The sequence below is a fragment of the Mustela nigripes genome, chromosome 6 (genome assembly GCF_022355385.1).
Source record: "Mustela nigripes isolate SB6536 chromosome 6, MUSNIG.SB6536, whole genome shotgun sequence".
NCBI lineage: Eukaryota > Metazoa > Chordata > Mammalia > Carnivora > Mustelidae > Mustela > Mustela nigripes.
The window spans coordinates 24,527,577-24,552,547 of NC_081562.1; the positions used below are offsets into that span (position 1 = coordinate 24,527,577).

Consider the following 24,971-nt stretch of genomic DNA (forward strand, 5'->3'; position numbering starts at 1 on the left):
AGAAGGAAAAATTTTTTTAAAGCTCCGAAGAATCTGGATGATTTGCTCTGTTTGATTCCTTCAAGGGCAGAAAAAAGCCAAAGCTATCACAAGAGATCACGTACTTTCTAATTTTCTATTATTCTAGTTAATCTGTTATTCTATTCTATTATTCTATGATTCTATGATTCTTCTTGGACATAAAGAGGAAGCATTTGAGGACCAAGAAACTGTGAAAATCTGGAAACCCAAGCTCTCTTCAACAGAGCAGTAACCTCAGGCTCCACAGGGCACCCTTCCTTCCCGCCATCCCTCCTCCCTTTTCCTGTCTCCCTCCCCTCCCTTCTTCCAATCCCCTTCCCATCTCCTGAGGCCCCACCAGTCTTCGTCCTGAGCTGGGTGCCCTGAGAGAGTTGAAGGAAAAGCAATGTATGCCCAAGAAAAGCTTGTCACTTCAACTCCTTTGGGGAACAGAGAGAGAGGCTGAAGGAAACAAACGGGAACCATCTGGAAGGGCAAGGAGTAGACGCGGTTGATCCTCCTCATTTGCAGCAATGACGCTCTGGTACGTCATTAGACATCTAGTAAGTCTAGTAAGTTGTGAACACGGAGTGAGTTGGCCAAGTAGGAACCGCTGCTCCCAGGGGAAACACAGTAGGGTTCTGTGAACTTTTGGTTGCACTTCCCAGTCAATACATGACCTTGTTTTATGTGTGTTTCTATCCAAAGCACCTCACGGAATACACAGTGGATTCATGACCGTCACACTCGTGGCCCACGGTACTCTGAGTCACACCGGAAGAAAGCTTAGCTGACACGTGTCTGCTCTCCGTGGGCCACAGCCCTGCCTTCCCGTGCTGAGGAACATGGACAGCACTTGAGCATTTGCTTAGAGGACATTTTAAACAGTGAAATGACTGACAGAAAGCATGAAAATGTGCAAACCATGACATTAAACAGACCACCAAAAGGACACTCGTTTACAGAAAAAAGGCAGAAACAAGAAGGCTCAGCTTTGCCTTGTTCAACCCCAGCTGAGAATGGGAGCCTCGGGCAGCTCAAATGCTTCCCTGCTCTGTGTGTGCCCGCAGGTGACCACGAAAGGGCTGCCAGTGCTGGTTCAGGGGTAACATATGCATTTTAGTGAGCAGACAGATTCACGGCTACGAAATCTGCAAAGAATGAGGGCTGACTCGTGTGTGTGTGTGTGTGTGTGTGTGTGTGTGTGTGTGTGTGTAAAGTTCCTGTTCAGAAAAATTAAGGACCAGCAGGGGAAGGACAATACATTGGGGAAAATACTTCTAGAGAAGTTGGGGGGTGGGGTGGGAGATAGGGAACAGAGGTGAGAGGAGTGGGCAGGGAGCCTCTTCTAACCCTGTGACCCCGGGGGGGCAGGGTAAGGTGCCGCTGTGGGAAAGGATGTAGAGTCTGGCTGGAGAAGAGGCTGCGCTGGAGGCCAGGAAGGGAGGCGGAAGCCAGGGCACGAGGTAAGGGGAAGTGCATGGCTCCTCTCCAGAAACACTGAGACACACATCCGTGGAAGAAGGTGAAGAGTAAGTCAGCTATGCGAGTCTCTTACCTGAGTTTGCTCAACGGCAAATACCAAGCACAAGAGGCCTGTTATAAGAGATGACAAAATTCTAGGTAGTTCCTTAAACACAAATCAGTAGGTGAGAGGAATGTTCCGAAGGAAAGCCTTTGAGGTTGGTCTTTGCTGCAAACCTATTTTATAAGCAAATACCAACAACCTGCTCTGTTGGCAAATGAGCGAAACGAGGCTCCAAGCCAGCCACCCCGAGACAGAAATACGGCTTTTGAAAACAGTAATGGCACTTGTGAAACCCCACTCAGGCTTTAAGCCATCAGAATAAATGGTGTAAGGACCTGCTCTGAGGAAACACCGTCGGGGGCTCAGCAGGAAGAATGTGAGTTGAGCGAGAATCTCTGAATCAGAAAAAAGCCCGCTAGAGCCGAACCTTACAATCAGGAGCAACTAGAAAAGAAAGAGTAGTGACTGCGTGTGAGAGGGGGAGAAAGATGAACTAGATCACCATTTGTGAAGATCTCTTTTTTCCTTATAACTTGAAAACAGCTTCCCTTCCTGCTTGATCCACTGTCCCCTGCTCCAGCTGGGAGCTCTTGGGTCTGTGTCCATGATTACAGAGCCAGGGTTGCTGCAAGGAATGATTTTTGGCTTGGTGCAGCGGTCACAAAGCAATGTCACTGGCATGGGTTATGCTGTCCAAACTTCAAAGCAGCACATCAAAACCTGGCTGCTATATGTTCACCAAAAGATGTGTTCTGGAAGGTGCACAGTAGCACCATTCATGACAACTCAGAACCCAGAATCACCCTGGTGTCCATCCACAGTGGAATGGGTCCAGATATCTGGTCTACCCACACATGTAACACTCCACAGCAATGAGAATGCATGACCTAGAACGAGATGCAACAATCTAAAGGAATCTCGCAATTATAATGAGCTGAAGAATCCAGGCATGAGAGCACTGACTGTATATTTCTGTTTAAATAAGGGGAATCTACCTAACAAAACAGGTAGGAGTTCTATGTGGTTGGAAGCCAGACAGTGATTGCCACTGGGAGCAAGGTTTGCAGAGAATAGAAGGGAATTTGAGGGGGCCATAGTGGGGTGCCGGTAATGCTCTGTATCTTATCTGGGTACTGACTGCACTGGTGCGTGCTCAGTTTACGAAGCTCGGTGAGCTATACACTTACGAGGAGTGCACTTTTATGAGTGGATACTATGCGTCCATAAAGAGTCTGTAAAGTAAGAGTTTCCCATTAGCAAGAGGACCGTAACGGGTATTTTCTTTCTTTCTTTTTAAAAGATTTTATTTATTAATTTGACAGAGAGAGGGAGCACAAGCAGCGGGGGTGGATGGGAGAGGGAGAACCAGGCTTCCTGTGCAGGGAGCCCGAAGTAGGGGGCTCGATTCCAGGACCCTGCTGGGATCATGACCTGAGCCGAAGGCAGAGTTCACAAGGCACCTTTCTCTGTGCCCCAGAGTCAACAAAGAATAAAGCGCTGAGTAAAAGGATCCCTGGGGCCTCATGGGAAATCTCATTTATTCATTTATACCTTTGTTCATCCATCCAAAGAACATGCTCAGAGAGGGAAAATATTTCATCTGGAAATTCAGGACAGACCATCTCATCAGGTGGAAGGACAAATACGCCGACATTTACGTGGCCTGGTAGGTGCTGTGTTGGAGTTGACAGAGGATAACAGGAGTACTGATTTGAGGATCCAGGGCCAGAACTCCAAGAGGAGTCCTGACATGTCTTAGAAACTCTTGAACTGAATTTCCTCCAATCCCAAAAGTATTGTTTCAGCCTCTAAGGCAGTGGTTTCACTTACTATGCGCACTGATCACTGGGAGTATCTTACTAAGATGCAGATTCTGATCCAGCAGACCAGAGCCTGAGATCTGTGTTTCTGATGGGGCTTTTAGGAGACACTACACTGTGGGTCTTGAAACCATACTTGGTGTGCAAAAGAGAGACGGTCACGTGACCAGCCATCCTATCCATCATGGCCTGATAATCCATCCAGATCAGGCTAGTGGGCACCCGTAGAGGAACAAACAGCAAATCGTTATGGAAGTCTCTCCAGATCCAGCCTGCTCTCAGTCAGGATAGAGGTCAGAATGGGGGGAAGGCGTGGGGACAAGTGGAGAGGATCCCTTATAATATTTTACTAAATTGGAAGAACTTTGTCTTGTGTTCCTTTCATCTCTGCCCTCCCCAGCTGCCCAGACCTTTTCTTGGCACGAACACACTAGAGCTATGCATAATAAGTATACAATTCTTGCACAAACAAAAACAGATTTAACCGAAAAATGGAGAAACGGGTCCAGGCTGCCTCAATCATTTTGTGAGCTAAACATGAAAAAAAAAAAAAAAAAAAAAGGAGCTAAAATAATTTCTTCCACTTTCTCACCCATTGGAAGGGCATCACATACACCTCTGTTCTGTTAGGACTTGAGACTCTACTACACTCCTGCCCAGACAGGAGGGTGGGGTGACAGAGTCCTGGGAGGGAAAAGGAGAACTCTTTCCAGGAAAGATGGGGGCTGGATGGGGAGTCAAGCTTAAGGAAGAGCAGGAGAGAGCTGAGATCTCTCACAAGCTGCTTTCAGCTAGACTGAAACCGGGCATGTGAATGTCACCCCTGCAGAGCTAGACCTGATGGAAACAGGAAGTCATGTGTTAATGCACCTATTACAATTTCCAGAATTTCCTAAATATAAATATATTTCAAGAAGATGATCGTTGCAAACTCTTTTAGAAGTCTGTTTTGGCACAATCTGTTTATTTCCCATGTCTTAGTTGCTTCTCATTTCCCAGGTCTACCTAAAAACTCTTGCTAACAAAACAAGGAATAATATGTATTAAAATTAACAAAATATACAAAATAAAGACCCATAGAAATAATACCGGCAAACACGTAATAGATGATCACAATGCCAAGCACAACCCGAAGCACTTCACGTACGTTATCTCATCTCATCCTTTCAACAGCCCCGGTTTTTCCCCCAAAAGGATTGAGGCTTTGCGGTGGTTTAGTAAATTTTCCAGGTGAGCAGTTAAGCTGGAATACTTCCTCTTCAAATGGCTGTGTAAATATATGTATACTTCTTTTTATAAAACTTTTATCAATCATTTTTATCCTAATAAAGTCTCCTTTTGTATATAAGCTCTGATATTATCCTTATTTTATAGAAGCAATGGAAAACTTCATTTTTAAAACTTTCCCTATCCACCACGGGACATGAAGGACATGTCTATTGTTTGTGAATTGCTAATTTTGTACACTCTATATTTGGGTGTCAGCGGGATCTTAGAAAATAATTGCTACAGTATATCTATCTTTTGATTAATCTATTAATAAATTTGAGGCATTCATTTGCAGCTGTCTGTGACTATCTTCTTGAACACACTGGCATAAACTCTGAGGGCTCCTGGTAGTCGATAATAGAAGTCAATGGTATTGACATTCTTTTATTAGGAAAAGCAAATTATCCTTTCTCCATAAGGAAGATCATTTGATTGTGTATTCTTTGACTAAATCAAGTCTACTGCACCATGTTTGTCACCCTTGATTTAGGAACATCTAGAATATTTTTAGGCCTCAAAAAATGTGTGCAAATATCAACCACATCATGGATTCTTAGGCCATATAAAATTCAGACTTTTGCATTTATAAGACATTGAATTTCATGGTTTGGCATGTTTTAATTTTATTTTGTTTTCCTTTGCCTTGCTGGGGCCAACACCAGGACACCCCCTTACATAACATCTTTTTCTGTTACTGGAGCCAGATTTAATTGTTAGATCATTTTGATACAGAATGGAGTTATGGAGCACTGGCCAAGGCTCAAGTAATCTACTGTCTCCCACACTTCTTAAATCTTTAATTTTCTCTAGAAACCCTTTCATCCCTATATCTAAACATGTTAAAGGTTCTCTTTCCCTAAAAAAAATAAAGAACACTTTCTTTATGCCATATGCCTCTCTATTCCTCTTTTGTCTTCCTTTCTCAAATTGGTCAAACGTCTTGACAGAGCAGCTTGTGTTCTATTTCCCTCTTCTTTTTTATTGCTTAACCTATTGCTCTCTGGCATCCAGCTTCCACAAAACTTCCACAGAACTCAACAAAACCACCAACCTCCTACATCCAACCCCACTGCTAAATCCAAAGGAGACTTTTTACTCCTTATTTTAATGGTCCTCCCTGGATTTAACATTGCTGGTTGGCTCTTCCAAATTTATTTCATGAGTTCTTCTTACTCTACTCCCCCCTTCTGAAAAATTTCAGCTTTATTGAGCTATAATTGACAAAACTGTAAGATCTTTAAAGAGTACATTGTGGTGATTTGGATATATGCATATGTTGTGAGAGGACTGCCTCCATCCTTTAGCCTTTTTTTTGTTAAAAGCTCGTGCTCTGCCGGAGTTCAACCTGTTTTCACTGCTCTTCTCTTTACACATGCTACTTGGGCTGAGCTCATCCATGGCCATAGCTTTACCTACCACATTACGTGACCTTCTCAGATCTACCAGAAACTTCTCCAGAGCATGGACTTAAACATTAAGTGATTCACAGACATCTCCACTTGAGTCCCATACGCTCTCAAACTTGGAATGTCCAAAATTAAATTTACATCATCCCCACCTTTATCTGTCCTCTTCAGATGGTCTCTGTCTCTGGTTAATGATTGCCCACACACCGGAGTCAAAAATCTGAGAATCATCTTAGGCTTCTTAATCTGTGTATCCACTTATCTCTTAAATATTCCTTCCATTCCCCTCCTTTTCTCTATCTTTACTTATTCCCTATGTGAGGCCACCACATCTTTCTGGACTATTAACAGTTTCCTAACTCACGTGCTTCTGGTTTTGATAACTCCTATCCATTCTCTGAATAAACTACCAGTGTTCTCTGGATGACATGACTCTGACCATGTTCCTCATGTCTTTAAAATTCTTCAGGAGGCCCCCCATTCATGAATTCAGGATTAAAGATCCAACTGTTTCAAGTCTTCTGAGGCCTGCCCTCTTCCAGTCTCTACAGCTTCAACTCTGAGGTCCCATCCCCCAAACAAATCATTCTTCAACCCTTCCTCACCTTCTGAAAGGGCCCCAGAGCTGAGCTAGATGTCCCAGCTCGGCACTCCAGTGTTGCCACCAACACATACTCCTATAACAGAATTCTCTCATTACAGTATATTGAAATGACCTTCCTAGGTTTCTAAAATGGGAATATTGGCTTATTCCGTTTTTGCTCTCCAGGGCCTGGAAATGTACATAAATAAGTAGCAATAAAGAAAAATTTGTTGAACTGACACAATTTAGCGTATGTTGGGTTGCCAACATGGCAAACCAGTAATGAAACAACTCTTAAATAAATGTAACGTTGATAACTCATTTGACTTTCTTTCTTTCATATTAACTTTTAAAACGCTGGGAGAAATACTTACATCACGGTTTGTTGCATTGTCATTAAAACAAAACTTCCTTTGTGTCTCCCCGTCGGGGAATCGAACCCCGGTCTCCCGCGTGACAGGCGGGGATACTCACCACTATACTAACGAGGAACCACACAGCAGCCGCACCTCCGACAAGGGTTTTATTGCTTATCACCCTCCCCCGCCCTCACTATTGGCTGCCATCAAAGCTTCTGACATTCTTGCATTGTTACTGCAACGTCCACCGAAGTCGAACGAAACTAAAATGGAAGCATCCAGTTGATCTCCCCGTTGCACTTCTGCTCACTTCCGTCGGCCCACCCATCCTCCGGGGGCCCCCACTCCCCTCCTCTTCCTCCTCCTCCCCTTTCAGGAATGCACCCATTCCTCTCGGCTCCCCTCCACACACACACCCCCTCCCAGGAAGCAAAGCGCACTCCTTCTCGCGCTGCACCACGGAACTTGTAGTTCCATCCACGCTACACCTCGCTCTTCTCTCACTTTACGAAACTTCCCTTCCCGGCGGGCGCCACGAGTCGGTCTTGCTCTTCTTCACCTCCCTCCTTCTCTCCTCCACCTCCCAGTCGAGCAGTCTGGCAGTCTGGTTTTAGGGTGCGCATCCGCGTGCGGAGAGACTCCCCAGAGCCATGCCCGAGGTAGTGGATACGTGCTCCTTGGCCTCTCCGGCTTCGGTCTGCCGAACCAAGCACCTGCACCTGCGCTGCAGCGTCGACTTTACCCGCCGGGTGCTCACCGGCACCGCCGCGCTCACGGTGCAGTCTCAGGAGGACAATCTGCGAAGCCTGGTACGGTGGGACGCGCGCCCAGTGCCCGCCTCTCCCCGGCCGCCCGCTTCTCGTCCCTCACCCCGCTGCTGCCCCTTCCCAGCCCCACGTTCGGGTCTGCGGCGCGCATCCCTCGGTGCCCCTCCGCAGCCCGCAGCTCATTATTCCGCACCTCCCTTTCACCCTCACTCATTTCTCAGCCTCCCCTTCCTCGGCCCCCACTCACCCTATATCCCAACCCCGCTTCTGTCTCTGCATCCCTTCGTCATCCGCTGCCTACAGCTCAGTGACCCCTCCTGCACCCCACTCGCCAGTCTCCCCTCCTCAGCCCTGAGGCACATCCTAGCCCCGCAATCCACGTCCTGCCCCCTTCCAGCTTCAGGCTTCATTTTAGCCCGAAACCTCCCTCCCCCGCTCTCCTCGTTCCCAGCGCTGAGCCCCCGGTGGCCTCCCCATTGCCTGGGCCTGCAGCCCAGAACTCTCGTCTCAGGCCCCGAATTTCTTCCAGTCCCCAGCCCACCTTCCTCTTCCTCAGGCCATCGTCTCCTCTAAGTCTCAGACCGAATGCCCTGTCGATGTTGATCCGACCCTTTCCTCCCAGGCACCTTATTTCAACCCGCACTAATGCAGGATAGTACCCCTCGACCCATCGGAGTCTGCCCTCAGCCTCTCTCCCACCCATTCTCAAACCCCTCTCCCCTGCTTTGATGCTTTCAGTCTCTGCTAACTCTGGGTGCGGCTCTTTTTTTCCCCAGTGTGGTGGCCCTTGTACCTTTATCACCCTTCTCTTCTGTTAATGTAATGAGGGTGGGCCCTTCAGGCTTTCTAAGCATATCTCAATACAGTGTATTACATAGCTGGTTTCAAGGAGCGAGTAATTATTGCTCTTCTTAGAAATACACTTCTGCAACATCGCTAAGCCACTTCAGTGATGAAAAACTTGTTTAGATTTATGGAATGTTATTAAATTATTTTCTCTGTACAACATAACCTGTTTTCAGTGTTCTTACTCAAAGTGGTAGTATTTAATTGTACCTTTCACCTGAAGGATTTCATAGGTGAGAATTTTGGAAATAAGAGGGACAGCGAAAGACCAGCCACAGTGTATGGTGCATAGAGCATTGTGATATCTACTTAAGCAGGCCATAAGCAACCTAATCACTGAATGTCGGAGGCTTGGTGGTGGGAAACCAGTGGAGTCAATTAATTGGGCATAATTAGAAGTTTAGATAAGAAGCGGTGGTTCTCTTGACTCCTTGGGTCATAGGTGAGTATTCTGAGTTCATTAATATGAACTAATAGACCAGGTAAACTACTCTTTGTCCTTTAACATCTTGCTAGACTAATGCCAATTTGAAAAGTTGGTCGACTCACCTATGTGTCGATATTTAATCACCAAAAGCACTACAAGGAAGAAAATAAGGTATTACAAGCAAGAAGATAACCATTTCCCTATAGGTTGTACTTTGGTCAACTTGAAGTACCATGCTATCTTTCATTGCAGGCAGCTTTGCCAGGCAGGATTGGACAAAGTCCCATCTCAATGAGATTTCCCTTTTTATTATAAGAAAGTAGATTTTGATAGTTTATTACTATTTAGTATGACCTTGCACGCTCACCGGTTTTGTAAAAATAAAGGTTTAACTCTGATCCTTGAGGAAGCAAGGAACAAGATGCCTAAATTTTGAAAAGAATGTGCCTTCAATGTCCTAATCTCAAAGCTGCCCATTGTTTTTGCATTCCCCAAATCTTGAGAGAAGACTTTCAAATCATGATGTCTGGGTGGCATGTTTGTTTGGTAAATTAGAGCCTAGAATGATAATAATGTTAGATTTTATACAAGGAAGGCTAGTTTGGTAGAGTGACATCTGTTTTTAATTGTTTGCTTATTTGTAATGACAACTTGAGGCCAAGCGTTTGGTTTTATTTCTTCAAATTCAGCTTCTTTCCTTCACTAGAATACAGTCTCTTGAAGGTAGGACTATGTTTCATGGCTCTATCAGGTTCTTAGTGTGGCACCTGCCATGTGGAGGACACTCAAAAAGTTTGATGATCTAGTGGATGAATTGAGTTAGAGTGCAGTGGGCCACACTAATATGAGCCACACTAATAATAGTGCTAACAGTGTCTTGAAAGTGAGAAAACACCATACCTCACCACTACCAATAGAGAGGACCTAGTAGCAGTGCTTGGTGAGGACATTCAGTGCCTTGCTGTCTCCATTCTTGAAGTCCTTGAAGTCGGCGAAACGTTGAAGGAGCTCTACTAGGACTTAATCCCAGCTTTTCTAAAAATCCTTTTGAAGTTTGGGTTATTTGTGCTCAAGTTCAGTATTCTTTGGTGATAACTTCCAAGCATTTGTTTCTTTTATTGAAGTTTGCAACATTTTTAGTTTTGTCAGCTGGTGGCTCAAAGAGGTTTTAATGTCTTGGCCAAGATCATATACTAGTAAGTAGCAGAAGCCATGAAGTGAACAGTGAACACAGATCTTTCTGACTGCAAACCCTCTAGTGTTCACTACGTAAATGGCTGAGCTGGAAACGAAATTCAAGTTTGGTTTTGATTTTGGTTTTAAAACCAAAATCAAAACCAAACTTTGCAGGATGCTGCAATTTTTTTAAAACGCCATTTTTTTAAAAATTGCAGCACCCTGCAAATAACGGAAAATGTAAATAGAGACATAATACTGAGGACTAAAACTTTTTTATTTAAGCCATGCTTTGTCACAGAAAGAATTTCAGTCTGTTTAAAACAACATATACAGTATAATTAAAAATAACTTAAGAATTCAGAGGAAGAGAGAATAAGGATCAGGAAAACGAAACACATGGCCCAAGGGAAAAAGAAGTGGGTTGGGAGGCTTTCTTGGAGCTTCCCAGCAGCCTGTGCAAAAAGGGAATTAGTTATATATTCCATGGCAATTAGCCAGCTGCTTAGAAGTAGAAGTGTTTTTTGGGGTGTTATTCAAAGAGGATACTGTGAGGTACAGTAAATTATATCCCTAGTAACTTCCTACTGTTGGCAAGTCTGTTTCCTGTAACTACATATGGTATCTCGGCCTTACATATATAGTTGGTATTCAGTGAAACTTTGTTGAAAAGTACTAGTTCCAACTTTTCAGCTACCCAGTCTTCTTTTTTTTCTATCACTGTTTTTGATCAATTGTTTAATAACATTTATTAGTGAAATTTGAAGAGGAATTTCTTAAGTTATTTGAGAGTGATAGTTAAGGTTAAGACTTGGCAATACACAGCTTTAACAGTGCATTTTTCTCTTTTCCCTTGGCTCAGGATTTGCTTAATGCATGAATTGATACCTACGATTTTTTCAGGCACTGTGCTAAACTCTGGAAATGCAAGCCTAAGTAACATTCTGTGTCCTCTTAAGAACCCTCCATCTAATAGAAAACACATACCATTCTAATGTGGTACAGTAAATGCTATAGGAGAGATTTGGACTGACTAATAAGTATGGAGGATTTGAAAAGATTTTAAAAAAATAGACAAGACAATAATCTGGCTCTTCCTTTTTTTTTTTTTTTAAATATATGTTCGAGTCCCTGCTTTCAATTCCTCTTTTCTTTTTAAGATTTTATTTATTTATTTGACAGCAAGAGAGATCATAAGTAGGCAGAGAGGCAAGCAGAGAGAGAGGGAGAAGCAGGCTCCCTACTGAGGAGAGAGCCTGATTCGGGCCTTGATCCAAGGACCCTGAGATCACGACCTGAGCTGTAGGCAGAGGCTTAACCCACAGAGCCACCCAGGCACCCTAATCTGGCCCTTCTGATTTCTGATTAGATTACAACAGTTTCGGCAATACAGATAATCACATATGCTCCTCTGGGAAATGAGTCAGTTGATTCATCCTGTGGTTCTAAGAGTAGTTAAACATGAGAAGTTACAGACATAGATATTGTAATCAAGTTTCTAAAATAAGTCCGATAGCCAGAAATAGATCCTGGAATATGAAGGGCAAAAGGAGGAACCCTATTCTTAATAAGATGTAAACCTAATAAAACCAAATATTCTGAATATGCAAGTGCAAGAAGCTAAGTCAGTTCTACTAATTTAGAATAGCAATCGTTGAGGTACCCCTGAGAGAAAGTTAACCCAAAAGGAATAATTACCTATCAGAGGGAAACAGGTGGGACCCCGAACAAATTTAGGTGCTTTTAAAACAAAAACAAACAGAATGGAGATTTCTTTTCGCCCAAATACTGCTGACTGTAGAGAGGTGGGAATCAAATTAATGATTGCCGCTGTGACTTTTCCTGAGCTTATCGTGCAATTACCTAACTTGAAAGAGAGGGTCCCAGGGTCCGGGGATGAGAGCCCCACACAGGGGCCTCCCTGCTCAGCAGGGAGCCTGCTTCTCCCTCTGTCCCTCCCCCTGCTCACGTTCTCTCTCAAATAAATAAATTAAATCTTTTTTTAAAAAATCAAGGGATTGAGGCTAGAACATTGGGACAAACCCATTTTTAGCTAGAAAGGAGTCGGGGGTGGGGGATAGCATTAGACGAGTAAGAAAACCATTTATGTGTAAAGTCAAAGAAGCCATGGAAAGGACTTCAAACAGATGATGTGGCCCATAAGGGCTATGAAGGGATGGAGATCCAGATGACCGAGCAGAGAAGACCTCTTGATCAGGGGGCATGCCCTGCCCTTTCAGAAGCAGGGTTGCTGCAAGCCAGCCTGAAGAGAGGGAAGGAGGAGAGATTGATGAAGACGTGGAAACAGCAGCCACAGGTTGCCCATGGAGTTTAAGAAAGGGATGAATAGTTATCAGGGCAGAAGGATCAAGAGAAGTTTTAAACGTAAAGTGGAAGCCGTGTTTAGGTTGTTTGGAAGCAGTCTTGCAGCACAGGAAGATTGAAAATTCTAAAACAAGAGATGAGTTGAGAGAAAGTGAAAGGTATGGTCTCTAGGGCTCAGAGGATTTGGGGGATGGAAAACACTCAGATGCTCGCTGCCACTCCTCTGCTGCGTAAAGCAGGACAGTCCTTAACTGTCCTTAATGGGCCACAGCAAGTAGATAGGCTCTCAGTTTTCCATAGGTCTTTCAGTTGGACTTGGCACACCAGGTCAGGCTTTTTCTATATACATAACGATGATGTACAGCCCACTTATCTGCCTAATGAGTGCCAAGGCTTGTTTTAAATTTCGGATATATGAAAGTACATAGGAGCTGGACTCTATGAATTCTAGGAAGAAATATATGATAAGATACATCAAGGATTCTTGATGAAAGAAACTTAAGTTATAGATTTTTTTTTTGGCAGAGAAGTTGTTTTAGGAGACGGGAGCAAATACATTCTAAGTTAGATTAGACTTATATTTAAAACCTTAAATTTATGTGATTATCCCAGAATTACCTAATTATCATTTATACAAACTTTAGAATGAAAAATCTTTCAGGAAGCATAGAGTCCCAAGAGATGGGACCTACACTAATATTTGGCTCCTTTAATTTTTGTAATTTCACTCTATTTTACTTTCTATGAGCAACTAGTTCTATTCTGTAATCATTATAGTTAACCTCTATCTAATATTACTTTTCTCTAGTATATACTAAGCAATTTTCTTATCATTTAAAAATACTAACTTAATTCTAGACCTTGGATACAAAGGACCTCACGATAGAAAAAGCAGTCATCAATGGACAAGAAGTCAAATATACTCTTGGAGAAAGACAAAGTTACAAAGGATCACCAATGGAAATCTCTCTTCCTATTGCTCTGAGCAAGTATGAATGTTATCCTTTTCTTTTATATAACTAAATGATGGAGAAAAATGTTTTTAATTTAGACAGTTTTCTTTTCCTATTTCTAGTTTGTGTGTATGTAGTAATTGGTGCTCTTACTGATCTGTTCAGATTAAAGCTTATAGTGAAAATTATATGTTCTTAAGACTCTAAAGAAATTCATTGTATGAAATACTCAAGAATAGGACTTTTGATAACTGTTACTTCTTTACTGATCATGGGAGTGATCTAGAGTGATGATGGGATCATGCCATCTTGAGGAGGCATTTCAGGATCTGGGAAGCCCTTCCAAGCTGCAGTTTTCACTTTTTCCCCAAAGGCCGGCCACTGTTATTAGTGGGATAATGATAATGACATACATAGAATGGCTTCTGTGTACCAATCTTAAGCTAATGCCTTAGACATATTCCTTTTTCTAATTCTTATGGTAGCCCTTTGCGGTTTGATTTCCATTTTACAGATGAGGAATGGGAACTTCAGAGAAATAAAGTAACTTACTCAAGAAAGAGGCAGCCACAATTGTCATATTGGGAGTATATCCCACTCCTCGATAAATTAGGAAGGGAAAAAAGGGTAGAAAACCATTGGCCTAAAACAAAGGTGATCGACCCCACCTTTCAAAGGCCAATGTTTTCATGCCTTCTCTTTCTGTTTAAGAAAGTGATGGGCAGGCTGCCTGGGTGGCTCAGTCAGTTAGTTAAGCATTAAGTGTCTGCCTTCAGCTCAGGTCATGATCCCAGGATCCTGGCATCCAGCCCCACATGGGGCACCCTGCTCATTCTCATTCTCTCTTGTGCTCTCTTTCTCTCTCAGATAAAATAAATAAAATCTTAAAAAAAGAAAAAGAAAAAAAAGGGAAACACCCACACTTACTGACCCCATTCTACAGATCAAGAACCTCGGCACAGAGTGGCCAAGTCATTTGTCCAGTTCCCAGCACCACCAGTAGGTGGCAGAGTCAGGATTCACACACAGGCACGTCGCTCCTCTCCCGTGCTCTTTGCTATTTCCTCATTATTGGTGCTGCTCAAACTCTGGGGCCAAGGACCAGTTCTTGTTATTTCCAATCTGTCACAGACCCATTCTTTTACACAATGCAATAAAAGTGAGTTACTAGAAAGAAGAGATTAAAAGCAAGCGCCCATTTTTTGATCCCTAGATTCTACAGACATAAAAGTGACTCTAAAAGCTTCTAAATGCTTACTCTCCATTTCTTGACCAGTCCCATACCCGTTTGCAGACCAGTACTACTCTGTGTCATGCTCCTTTCTTCCACTTTCCCGCTGTCATGAAAGATTGCGTGATACCACGGGTGCAAAGTGTGTGACACACAGTGGTGTCATTGACGAATATCGGTCCCTGTTAGGTCTTCCGAAGCACTTAGAGCAATAGCGTAGAAGGCAGCCAGAGGCAGGCATCAGGTAGGATGCTGAGGACCCGACATTCCTACAGCTGACTCGCCATCAGTAACAAGATCTTATAAATTATTATCTATATCATTTAGTCTTTGTGTTATGAATTCAAACTTCAGTTAGATTGAATTATACTCTACTAATGTATTTGTTTGTTGCCTACAGAAATCAAGAAGTCGTTATAGAAATCTCTTTTGAGACCTCTCCAAAGTCTTCGGCTCTTCAGTGGCTCACTCCTGAACAAACTTCTGGGAAGGAACACCCCTATCTCTTTAGTCAGTGCCAGGTAAAAAAGATCTGGAATGATTTGTTGTACAAAAAAACTCCCAGCACAGTTTACTGAAGCAAAGTGGACAGTGGTCTTATGGATACTCGGGTCTTCCCTAAGACAGCGTTTTAATTTATGTTCTAAAAATGATATGCATTTTCACTGATACCTCATTATTAACACATTCATATATCACTTTTAAAATGAAACGCCCTTCACTTTGAAATCATGTCCACTTAAAGTGGACTGTCTAGGTCCTATTTCCTGAGTGGGCACTCAAGAAATCATTATAAAATAGAAAGGAAAAAATTAATAAGATGAAAGTAATAGGTACTGGTTATGAAAAATGTTAACAGTAAAGAAATGGAAAGTGAAAGGTCAGATTTTTCAATCTTCTGCAGACACTATTGCCCAGAAGTAACCATCACTGAGATAGGTATGCAGCCATTTCCAGATTTTCCTTATACTTTAACAAATGTGTATGTTATGTAAACATTAAATGTACGATTTAAACTATTTCTTTTTAAAAACTAAGAATAAAGAATCCTATCATTAGAGACAATCTGTCACAAGGGTAATACATATTAAACTACTTTCTAAAAGGGGAAAAACCTAATTCTGTTAGTAATTAAATAATTTACAATTAAAGGAACTCATTTCATTAAACACTGACTGTAGTTTTTATTAGGTACTTTGCACAGTTAATCCTCTCAGTATTCCTAAGTGATAGACACAACCTTAGACTCAAATGTCAATAGGAGTCTAGATGGTATTGAGAAAGGCTGTTCTTTTCCTTCCTTTTCTTCTTAACTTTTACTTTCAAAGTTTGCTGCAAGACTGGAATGTCAGGCCTCCAGCAGCACTCCCTACGCAGTTCTCAGAACAGGGGCGTCCCATTAGATGTTAATAACTAACCAGAACAAGATGGTTTCCTGTTAAAACAAGTGTAAGAATTCAAACAGGTTTCTTTATTGTGGGTCTTTTCAGTCTCCAGGAGGCTAATGCTCCAAACGATTCTGTTAAGACAGGAATGTAGTATGCTTGGTTCTCAGTTTTATTTCACTAAAGAGCCCTTTTTTCCCTCGGGGTCCCTAACAGCATCTCACTGAGCACTGCTGTTACTCAGGGCAGAGAACAAGAAACAATGCTTGACATTGCTTCATGCTTCAACTGAATCGTGAGGACTGACCGTACATTAAAATGGGAAATCAGGGGCGCCTGGGTGGCTCAGTTGGTTATACCGTTGCCTTTGGCTCAGGTCATGATCCCTGGGTCATGGGATCGAGTCCCGCATCAGGCTTCTTGCTCAGTGGGGAGCCTGCTTCTCTCTCTGCCTCTGCCTGCTTGTACTCACTCTCTCTCTCTAATAATAATAATAAATAAATAAAAATAAATAGTAATAAATAAATAAAATATTTAAAAAAAATAAAATGGGAAATCAGACTTTTCTATCCACAAGTCTATTTTTGTTCCTTCAAAAGATCTGAAAAAATATGAGACATATTTTTTAAAAAGAACGTGTCTAAGGGCAGTGCTACAATTTTAATGATTTCTTAACAACTTGATCTATAAGAAAGGGGAATAGCTTTTTCTTTCCCTCCCCCTTCCCAGGCCATCCACTGTAGAGCAATTCTTCCTTGCCAGGACACTCCTTCTGTGAAATTAACCTACAGTGCAGAGGTAAGTATCACAAATTATTAACCGAATTAAATGACTCATATAAGTAAATGTGGTATAAATGATAAGCAGAGTTAAGAGTTGGATTTTTATAGTTAGTAATATTTTATTTAATTAAATTCTACATGAAATATAACAAAGAAGCTCTGGACCTCATTTTGCATCTCTATTTTAAAAACTTTATTTTTAAGTAATCTCTACACCCAACTTGGGGCATGAACTTACAGCCCTGAGATCAAGAGTCACACGCTCCAGTGACTGAGCCTGCCAGGTGCCCCTGCATCTCTCTTTCTAAAGGCAGTTTTGAACATTTCTAAAATATATAAATTCAGCCAAAAAGTAAGAGGAAATGGGTACTATTCTGATTTGAAAGGGAATTCAGAGTAGCAGATCTCAAGACAAAAATTTGGGGACAATGTCTTTTAACTTTAAAAATTAACATTTGTAGGATTATAGGTTCTAGAAATGCACTCTATAGCCATGTGAACCTCTGTCTAGGTCCCCTAACAGGCTTAGATTGCAGACTTACCTGAACGTTTCCACCTGATTCTTGTAGGTACTGCTAATCGTTTTACAAAAAGGACTATAATAATAAGTAAGTCCTAACTAAATAAATGATACTAAATACATACCTACCTACATATGTACATACTAGGTCCCAGGCCAGACCTACTCGGACCAAGCAAATAGAATTGGGGACCAACCTGTCTTTATGGGGGCTTCTTGATTCCAAGATCGTCGCACAACCGAACCACACCTAGTATGTATAGTGCTGTAGAAAACTGTATCCTCGGAGACAAAGAATCTCCAGTTTTGGACTCTTTACCACTTACTGACTGCATGACCCGGGGCAAGTCTTATGACCTCAAAACCTGGAGTTGTCTCATCTGTATAACACACCACTGCCTGAACGAAGGGAGGAAGCAGAACTAAATTATTTCTCGAGTGCTTTTTAGCTTTAGATTTATGGTTATTGTAGTACTGGCTTTGGAAGTTCTGATCTGTGTCTGCCTCCAAAATAACTTTACTGGGCCAAGCAAGAAGAATACGAAAGTCTAGAACTCCACGGGATGTATGTTTGCTAGATCATTAATATTGAAGGGCTAGTCCTTGATTCTAGCATTCTTTAGAAATAAAACTTTCAGAATCGTGGAGCTTGGGTATATATTTAAATGACCCGAAGTTCTGCGCCGTCAGCATCTTTTCCAAACAAATTCCCAGAGAAAGTTATTTCACGGCTCTGGACAATAACTTTTAGTTTCTCACAGTCATGACCCTTAAAAAGCTCTTTGATTTGTAACTCCAAATTTATGGTTTAAATATAAAACTGTTCAAAACTGTATTCGCTGTCCTAAAGTGAGTATACAACCTTGTGAATCTGTTTTGAGGGTGTGGAGGAGGACACAGGTGGCCAGCCCTGCCAAGAAGGTTGCTGGATTGTTCTTCCGTAATTTACTCTTTGCTGCAGTCCGATGAGGTTATTACCCTTGTTTGATGGAGAAACTGAGGCTCAGGCAGGTCATTTTCCAAGGCCATGCAGTTAGTAAGTAGCAGAGCTGGAATTTTAATCTAGTTTCTACCAAATCCTCTTAAGATGGATGGATGAATGGATAGATAATTCACATTCATTTTTAAAGAAGCCAGTTTTATTTATTGCTAGTTTATTTATAAACCTGTTAAGTCCAGACTTACTGGGCTCACTGCCTATCGCATAGTTAAGAAGGGGGAAATCTGTTATTTTACACATATAATTAAGGATACGTAGAATGTTTCCTTTGGAACTGGAGATGACTTCTCTTCTTGATTAGGTATCTGTCCCTAAAGAATTGGTGGCACTTATGAGCGCCATTCGTGATGGAGAAGAACCTGACCCAGAAGACCCAAGCAGGAAGATCTATAAATTCAGCCAAAAAGTAAGATCTGAGGACCTACATTTTTGTTTTCATTGCTGGTGAACTACAAATAGCTTTTACCTATCCAGAGAGCAAAATTGCTTTTAAAATATTTCAGAACTTAGAAAGCAGCTTCTGTGGTCTTGTGTGTTCTTCATTTCTTTTGGGCTTGTGAAATGTTGGGCTCTATTCACAGCGTTGGAATAAAGAAAGGGGTCGTTGAATAAGCAAAGTGGGGCACAGAGCCTGATTCCATTCTCTCTCAACACAGCAGCAGGTTTTCTGTTGTTTGAACTTTGCCCACCCTCCTACCGCAGGGCAGGCCTGTGGTTAGTGTTTACAAACAGAGGAGCTACATTAGACCAAAACAAACAAAACAAAACAAAAAACAACTCTGTTACAGTCCTTAAGTTTAAGATTCCTATGTACCTGGTAATTTGACTTGTATCTTTGACCTTTAATGAATCGCGTGTGTTTACACATGCTTTTTTTTTTTTAATTGACCTTCTTAACAGAACATGTAATTGAACCACAGTACAGTTTTGCTCCCAACCAGCATCTGGGATTCCAAGCTCCCAAACCTTCAGCTTCCTCTTACTGCTGGATTATTTTATATGTCTCTCAAATATACCAGGAGTGGTTTTTTTAAAAAAGGAAGTAAAAAAATTGTTTCACGTCAAGGAAAAGCCTGAAAAACTTTAGAAAAAAAGCACAGTTCCTTCTTATAGGCCAATTTTTGAGAAATGCTTGATACGGACCTGGTAATATTACATGCAGGAATGTTTTACATCACAATTTTGAACTATTTAACTCCCTAAAAATGAGAACTGTGAGATCTGAAAAGGAATTCACATTTAAATATGGATTGTCTTACTCTAACATTTCTAAGCACTAATTCGTGTGTGTGTGTGTGTGTGTGTGTGTTTTTTGCTCCTTTTAGGTGCCCATGCCCTGCTACTTGATTGCTTTAGTTGTTGGAGCTTTAGAAAGCAGGTGAGCTTTTGAACAAATTTTGAGGTTTATGAAAAGATTAAGCTTGAAGTATCTTGAATCTCTGGCAGGATTAACTAGTAGCTCATTTATGCACATCACAAGATATCAAGCTGGAAAAATTCAAATCTAATTATAAAATGTAAATAACAATGAATTTTAAATGAAAAAAGTCTTTTACCAGTCCCTGTTCGGCTTTTCTGGGTATTCCAGAGTGAGCATGCTCTGCCTTTAGTTAGAGATCTGGATTCTAATAGAAGTTTGAACTGGTCACTTCTCTTAACTTCCATTTCCTCAACCTTGAAATTGCAGTATCTCTCTTTCCCTGAACGAGTGAGGTAAGAAACGTTAAAGCAATTGGAAGGGGGCACCTGGGTGGCTCAGTGGGTTGAGCCTCTGCCTTTGGCTCAGGTCATGATCTCAGGGTCCTCAGATGGAGCCCTGCATCGGGCTCTCTCCTCAGCAGGGAGCCTGCTTCCCCCTCTTTCTCTCTGCCTGCTTGTGATCTCTGTCAAATAAATAAATATTTTTTAAAAAAGCACACGGAAGCCTATAAATATTACAGAAATAAAAGATATTTTATTAAAATTTTACCAATAGCTACGGTGCCCTTCCTTCTTAATTTTTTGCTAAGTCTTACTGCTAAACAGCTGAAAATTAAGACTGTGGGTAGGCCTTACATTCTTTAAATTGCCAGAAATGTGGACAAGATCAAGAAGTCAGGCGAACCCAGCTCCAGCCAAGCAGTTACTATGAGCATCTTTGGGCAGCTCACCTCTGAGTTTCCTTTTCTTCTCCTAAAGGCTGGAAAGAATACTATGTAGCTCAAAGGATTTTTGTGAGAATTAACCGACCCAATGTAGGTAAAGCTCCCAGCCTACGGGAAACTCACTAGATGATGATTCTAGGAATTGTCGGAGTGCCGACCATTACAAAGGCTTATTCTGTGCCGACCCCCGAGCGTCAGGGCACGGAATCCCCCCAGTTCCGTGGAGTAGATGGGATTGCTTTTCCCATCTGACCGATAAAGGAACTGATGCTCGGTGAGTATTAATAACCACCTCATGGTCACACAGATAGGAAGGGTCAGGACCGGGATCTAGGCTGGCTGACTTTGCAGCCTGTGCCGCAAACATGTGCCCTATCGGGCTAGATAGCCGCTGACCACATGGGGCCTGCGATGTGTATGAAATACACACTAGATTGCTAAACACTTGGTAGGAAAAAAAGGACATCAACTCTATCATTGGTAATTTTTATGTTGATTACATCTGGAAATGATACTACTTTGGATGTATTGGGTTAAACAAAGTGTATTGTTGAAATTGATTTCATCTGCTTCCATTTTGCTTATTTCACATGTGGCCGCTGGGCAATTTAAAATGACATACGCAGCTCATACTTGGGGTTCTCATTAAATTTGTTGGCTAACAGCAGGTTGGTTACCATCACTGCCCAGTCTGGTTCCAGAGACTGGTAGCTTTGGCATCACCTGCGAGTTGGGTAGAAGTGCAAATTCTGGGGTCCTATCCCAGAGCTACTAAATCAACATTTGCATATGTTCAAGCTCCCCAGATCATCAGAATGCACATTAAAGTTGGAGAAGCAGCTCCTCTAGAGTCCACTGCCTCTCTGGGGGCACGACACCTCAGTGAAATCTTGTTTGGGGTTTGGCTCCGCAGAAAATGTTTAGGATGCAATTTAGATGAAAAAAATATTTTTGTGTTCTAGTCCTTTGTAAGTGATACACACTTTTATTTGTTTCTTCTGGTTTTACACTGTGGCTAAAAATCCCACAAAATTTACTCTCTTAACAATTTTTACGGGTACGGCCCAGTAGTCAGTATCGCCCAGTAAATCCACATTGTCGGGAAACAGATTTTCAGAACTCTCATTTTGCAAAACTGAAACTCTGTACCCTTTAAACAACAACTCCCATTTCCACCTCCTTCCAGCCCCTGGTAACCAGCATTCTACTCTCTGTTTCTAGGAGTTTGAACACTTTAGAGACCTCCTAAGTGGAATCAGAGTTTTTGTTCTTTTGTGACTGGCTTGGGTTGTTAATCAGCATAATGTCCTCAAGCTTCAGCCATGTTCTAACACGTGACAGGATTTCCTTCTTTTTCTATTTGTTTCTTCTTCTGTGAGTGTTCAACCTTTAAGTACATAGTAAATAACCTCTTACTGAGCCTGACTGGGGGATCCCCAAAGTTCTTACCAGAGCCAGTTAGCTAATCTTCGGGGGCACTTTACATCTCTGTTTTCATGTGGCCGGGACGGTGCCTCCTCAGAGAGCTGTGTATTTTCTGGTGTGCACACAGCAGCGGACTGTATCTCAGAGAAGCTGTTAAACCTCCCCTCCTCCCAGAGCACATGGTAAATCTTAACTACTGTCGGGTTTTTATATATTACTTTAGCTCTTTCCTAGAACCAAATGAATAATGTGTCTTGAACTTCATTTTCATTAAGCTTTTTAATTTTGCAGGCAAATTGGCCCAAGAACGTTGGTTTGGTCTGAGAAAGAGCAGGTGGAAAAGTCTGCTTACGAATTTTCTGAGGTTGGTCATAGAGTTACCCTTTTTAATAATCCTGGTAGACAATAGATTTAAGACTTTTAAGTATGGCAGCGCCTGGGTGGCTCAGTGGGTTAAAGCCTCTGCCTTCGGCTCAGGTCATGATCCCAGGGTCCTGGGATCGAGCCCCGCATCGAGAGCCTGTTTCCCTCTCTCTCTGCCTGCCTCTCTTTGCCTACTTGTGATCTCTGTCTGTCAGATAAATAAAAATAAAATCTTAAAAAAAAAAAAAAGACTTAAAGTATGAAATGCAATGGTGTTTAGTGATGTGGTCAGAGAATCAAATATCTCTTATTCTATGTGGTTTTGTAGTTGCTACTTTTTGGTTTTTTTTGCATCAGTATTATTTGAAAGGAACATCCTTAATTCATAACCTTCATAGAAAGCAATATGGACTTTAAAGAAATTCATCACTGTAATGACTAAGATATGTAAATATATGTGTGTTCATTTTCCAGACTGAATCTATGCTTAAAATTGCAGAAGATCTGGGAGGACCATATGTATGGGGGCAGTATGACCTGTTAGTCCTCCCGCCGTCCTTCCCTTACGGCGGCATGGAGAATCCTTGCCTCACGTTCGTAACCCCCACTCTGCTGGTGAGTGTGAGCCTGTGCGTGCACGGCTGAGTTCTCCTCGCACGTACAGCTGGATGTGAAGAGCCTTAGGCTCCTGATCATCTTTTTTTTTTTTTTAAACAATATTTTCTCTTATTTGTATAACTCCTCTTCCTGATATTATTGCTTATTATGGTTATTTTCGTCATCTCATTTTATCAAAAGGAAATAAGTTAGCCATTAGGGAGACGAGAACCAAAGGTGTATTTGTCCCTACCAATGTAGGGACAAATTCTGTATCCAGACAGAGAAACTAGGCCATTTACACTCGGCATGTGGGGACGGGTCGAACAAAACTAACAAAAACTCACTTTAGCATGTATAGGGAAGGATTAGACCGACAGTATATAATTTATATGCCTTTGTATGTTACTTTAAATCACTGCAGACTTTTCTTAAGTATGCTGTGGGTAATTAGGCGAGAATAAGGTACATAAAGGAAATAAGAACAGATATTTAAAAAATGGAAGGAGAAATATTTCCTGTAAGTTAGAGATATGTATGTTAGGCTTCCTGGTCCTGGAAAAATTCCCCAGATGAGGGAGAGAAAGAGTCATGCTTTTTTTTTTTTTTAGTCCTGCATGTTTGGTTTTACGTTCCCAAAACATACTCTGGTCTTGAACCCCTTTGAGTATGATAGTAGAAATACAGTGCACTATTAATGTCGGAATACATACTGATGTAGGCAGTCTTTTAAATATAGTCTGTAATTTGAATACTAAGGTACTTTTCTTCTTTTTTAGGCAGGAGACAAGTCACTCTCCAACGTAAGTTAAAATTTATTATCACAGTCTTACCCTCAAAGAACTAAGAATTCAGCTGATTTTTAAAATACCCATTGTATTGTTATGTTGAAGATACGGTTATAAAAGATAACTCGGGGGTTGTTGTTACATTAACAGATTTAATAGTAGTCATAACATTTTATGGTCTGATCTCTTCATATGTTTATGAAATGCATTTTAAAGGAGTGATGTGTCCATTTAATATTTTCTAAATAACTTTTTGTTTCTAATTTTTAAAATATTTTTGTCTTTGGCTAAGTGATGATTTGTTTGCTCATCTAACTCCCTAAATATATCAGTTGATGTTAAAAAGAAATTGAACAATGTGGAAGTGAAAGAACTAGAATGCTTACGTGTCGAGTTATTTTAGAAGAAGGCAAGGCATCCTACTAATCCCTTCCACTGTTTACCATACGTTTCCCCTTAGGTTATCGCACATGAAATATCTCATAGCTGGACAGGAAATCTAGTGACCAACAAAACTTGGGACCACTTTTGGTGAGATTTTTAAATTATTATTACTGTTTCTTTATTGGTTCTTTTTATTAATTTCCTTTTCTGCCTCCCACCGCTCTGAATTGGTTTTGCAGAAATATCTAGTTTTCCTTTGTCGTCATCTCTTAGGTAGACAGTTAAAAAAATTCCATAATGCTTGTCAGTGTTAGGAGGAGTAAGAGTATTTGGCTTGTGCTTCTTACTTAGTGCTGGTAGCATCACATTTTAATACGTGGGAACAGAAAACGGGTGGCTGCATTTCCCATGGCTCTGAGCAGAATCCGCTTAGACAGTAGTGTCCATGCTTTACAGTGTTTTACTCTGTAGCAAAGCCAAAAAGAAAGTACCTTGATGATTAAATTTCTTGTTCCTTTCAGCTGTGTCACTGTTTTTATTTTGTTTACAAAAAAAAAAAAAAAAACTTTTTAGGTTAAACGAAGGACATACTGTGTATTTAGAACGCCACATTTGTGGACGACTGTTTGGAGAAAAGTTCAGACATTTTCACGCACTGGGAGGATGGGGAGAACTACAGAATTCGGTAAGTGAGTCAAAGCGTTTCTCCAAAGTTGTACGGGCATTCAAAAGTTTAGTTTGTAAACTAGCTTCCCTAAGTAGCAACAAGAAAGCCAGGTGTGGAAATCAAGCAGATACTGGTATAATATTCTATTTTTTAAGCTTTTATTTATTTGTTTGAGAGAGAGCATGGCGGGGGGGCGGGGGGTGCACTGCATCAGGGGGGGGGGGCA

The 24,971-nt window shown here is 41.5% G+C and overlaps 1 protein-coding gene and 1 non-coding gene across 3 annotated transcripts in view; one reads left to right on the plus strand and one right to left on the minus strand.

Annotated features, from left to right (window-relative positions):
• Positions 1–7,025: 7,025 nt before the first annotated feature.
• On the minus strand, positions 7,026–7,097 carry TRNAD-GUC (transfer RNA aspartic acid (anticodon GUC)). The gene has a single exon. It is a non-coding gene; the product is annotated as a tRNA-Asp (tRNA).
• Positions 7,098–7,486: 389 nt separating this feature from the next.
• Positions 7,487–24,971, plus strand: part of LTA4H (leukotriene A4 hydrolase) — a 31,522-nt gene continuing 14,037 nt past the window's right edge. The window contains exons 1-11 of one of the 2 annotated variants that reach the window (XM_059402316.1): positions 7,487–7,774; positions 13,365–13,495; positions 15,091–15,211; positions 16,805–16,873; positions 18,679–18,783; positions 19,703–19,755; positions 22,238–22,310; positions 22,784–22,924; positions 23,686–23,709; positions 24,155–24,225; positions 24,652–24,763. In XM_059402316.1, coding sequence (XP_059258299.1) covers positions 7,616–7,774; positions 13,365–13,495; positions 15,091–15,211; positions 16,805–16,873; positions 18,679–18,783; positions 19,703–19,755; positions 22,238–22,310; positions 22,784–22,924; positions 23,686–23,709; positions 24,155–24,225; positions 24,652–24,763 — 1,059 coding nt within the window. In that variant the 5' untranslated portion in view covers positions 7,487–7,615. The remainder of the gene's footprint in view (positions 7,775–13,364; positions 13,496–15,090; positions 15,212–16,804; positions 16,874–18,678; positions 18,784–19,702; positions 19,756–22,237; positions 22,311–22,783; positions 22,925–23,685; positions 23,710–24,154; positions 24,226–24,651; positions 24,764–24,971) is intronic. The other variant, XM_059402315.1, reaches the window with a different exon arrangement.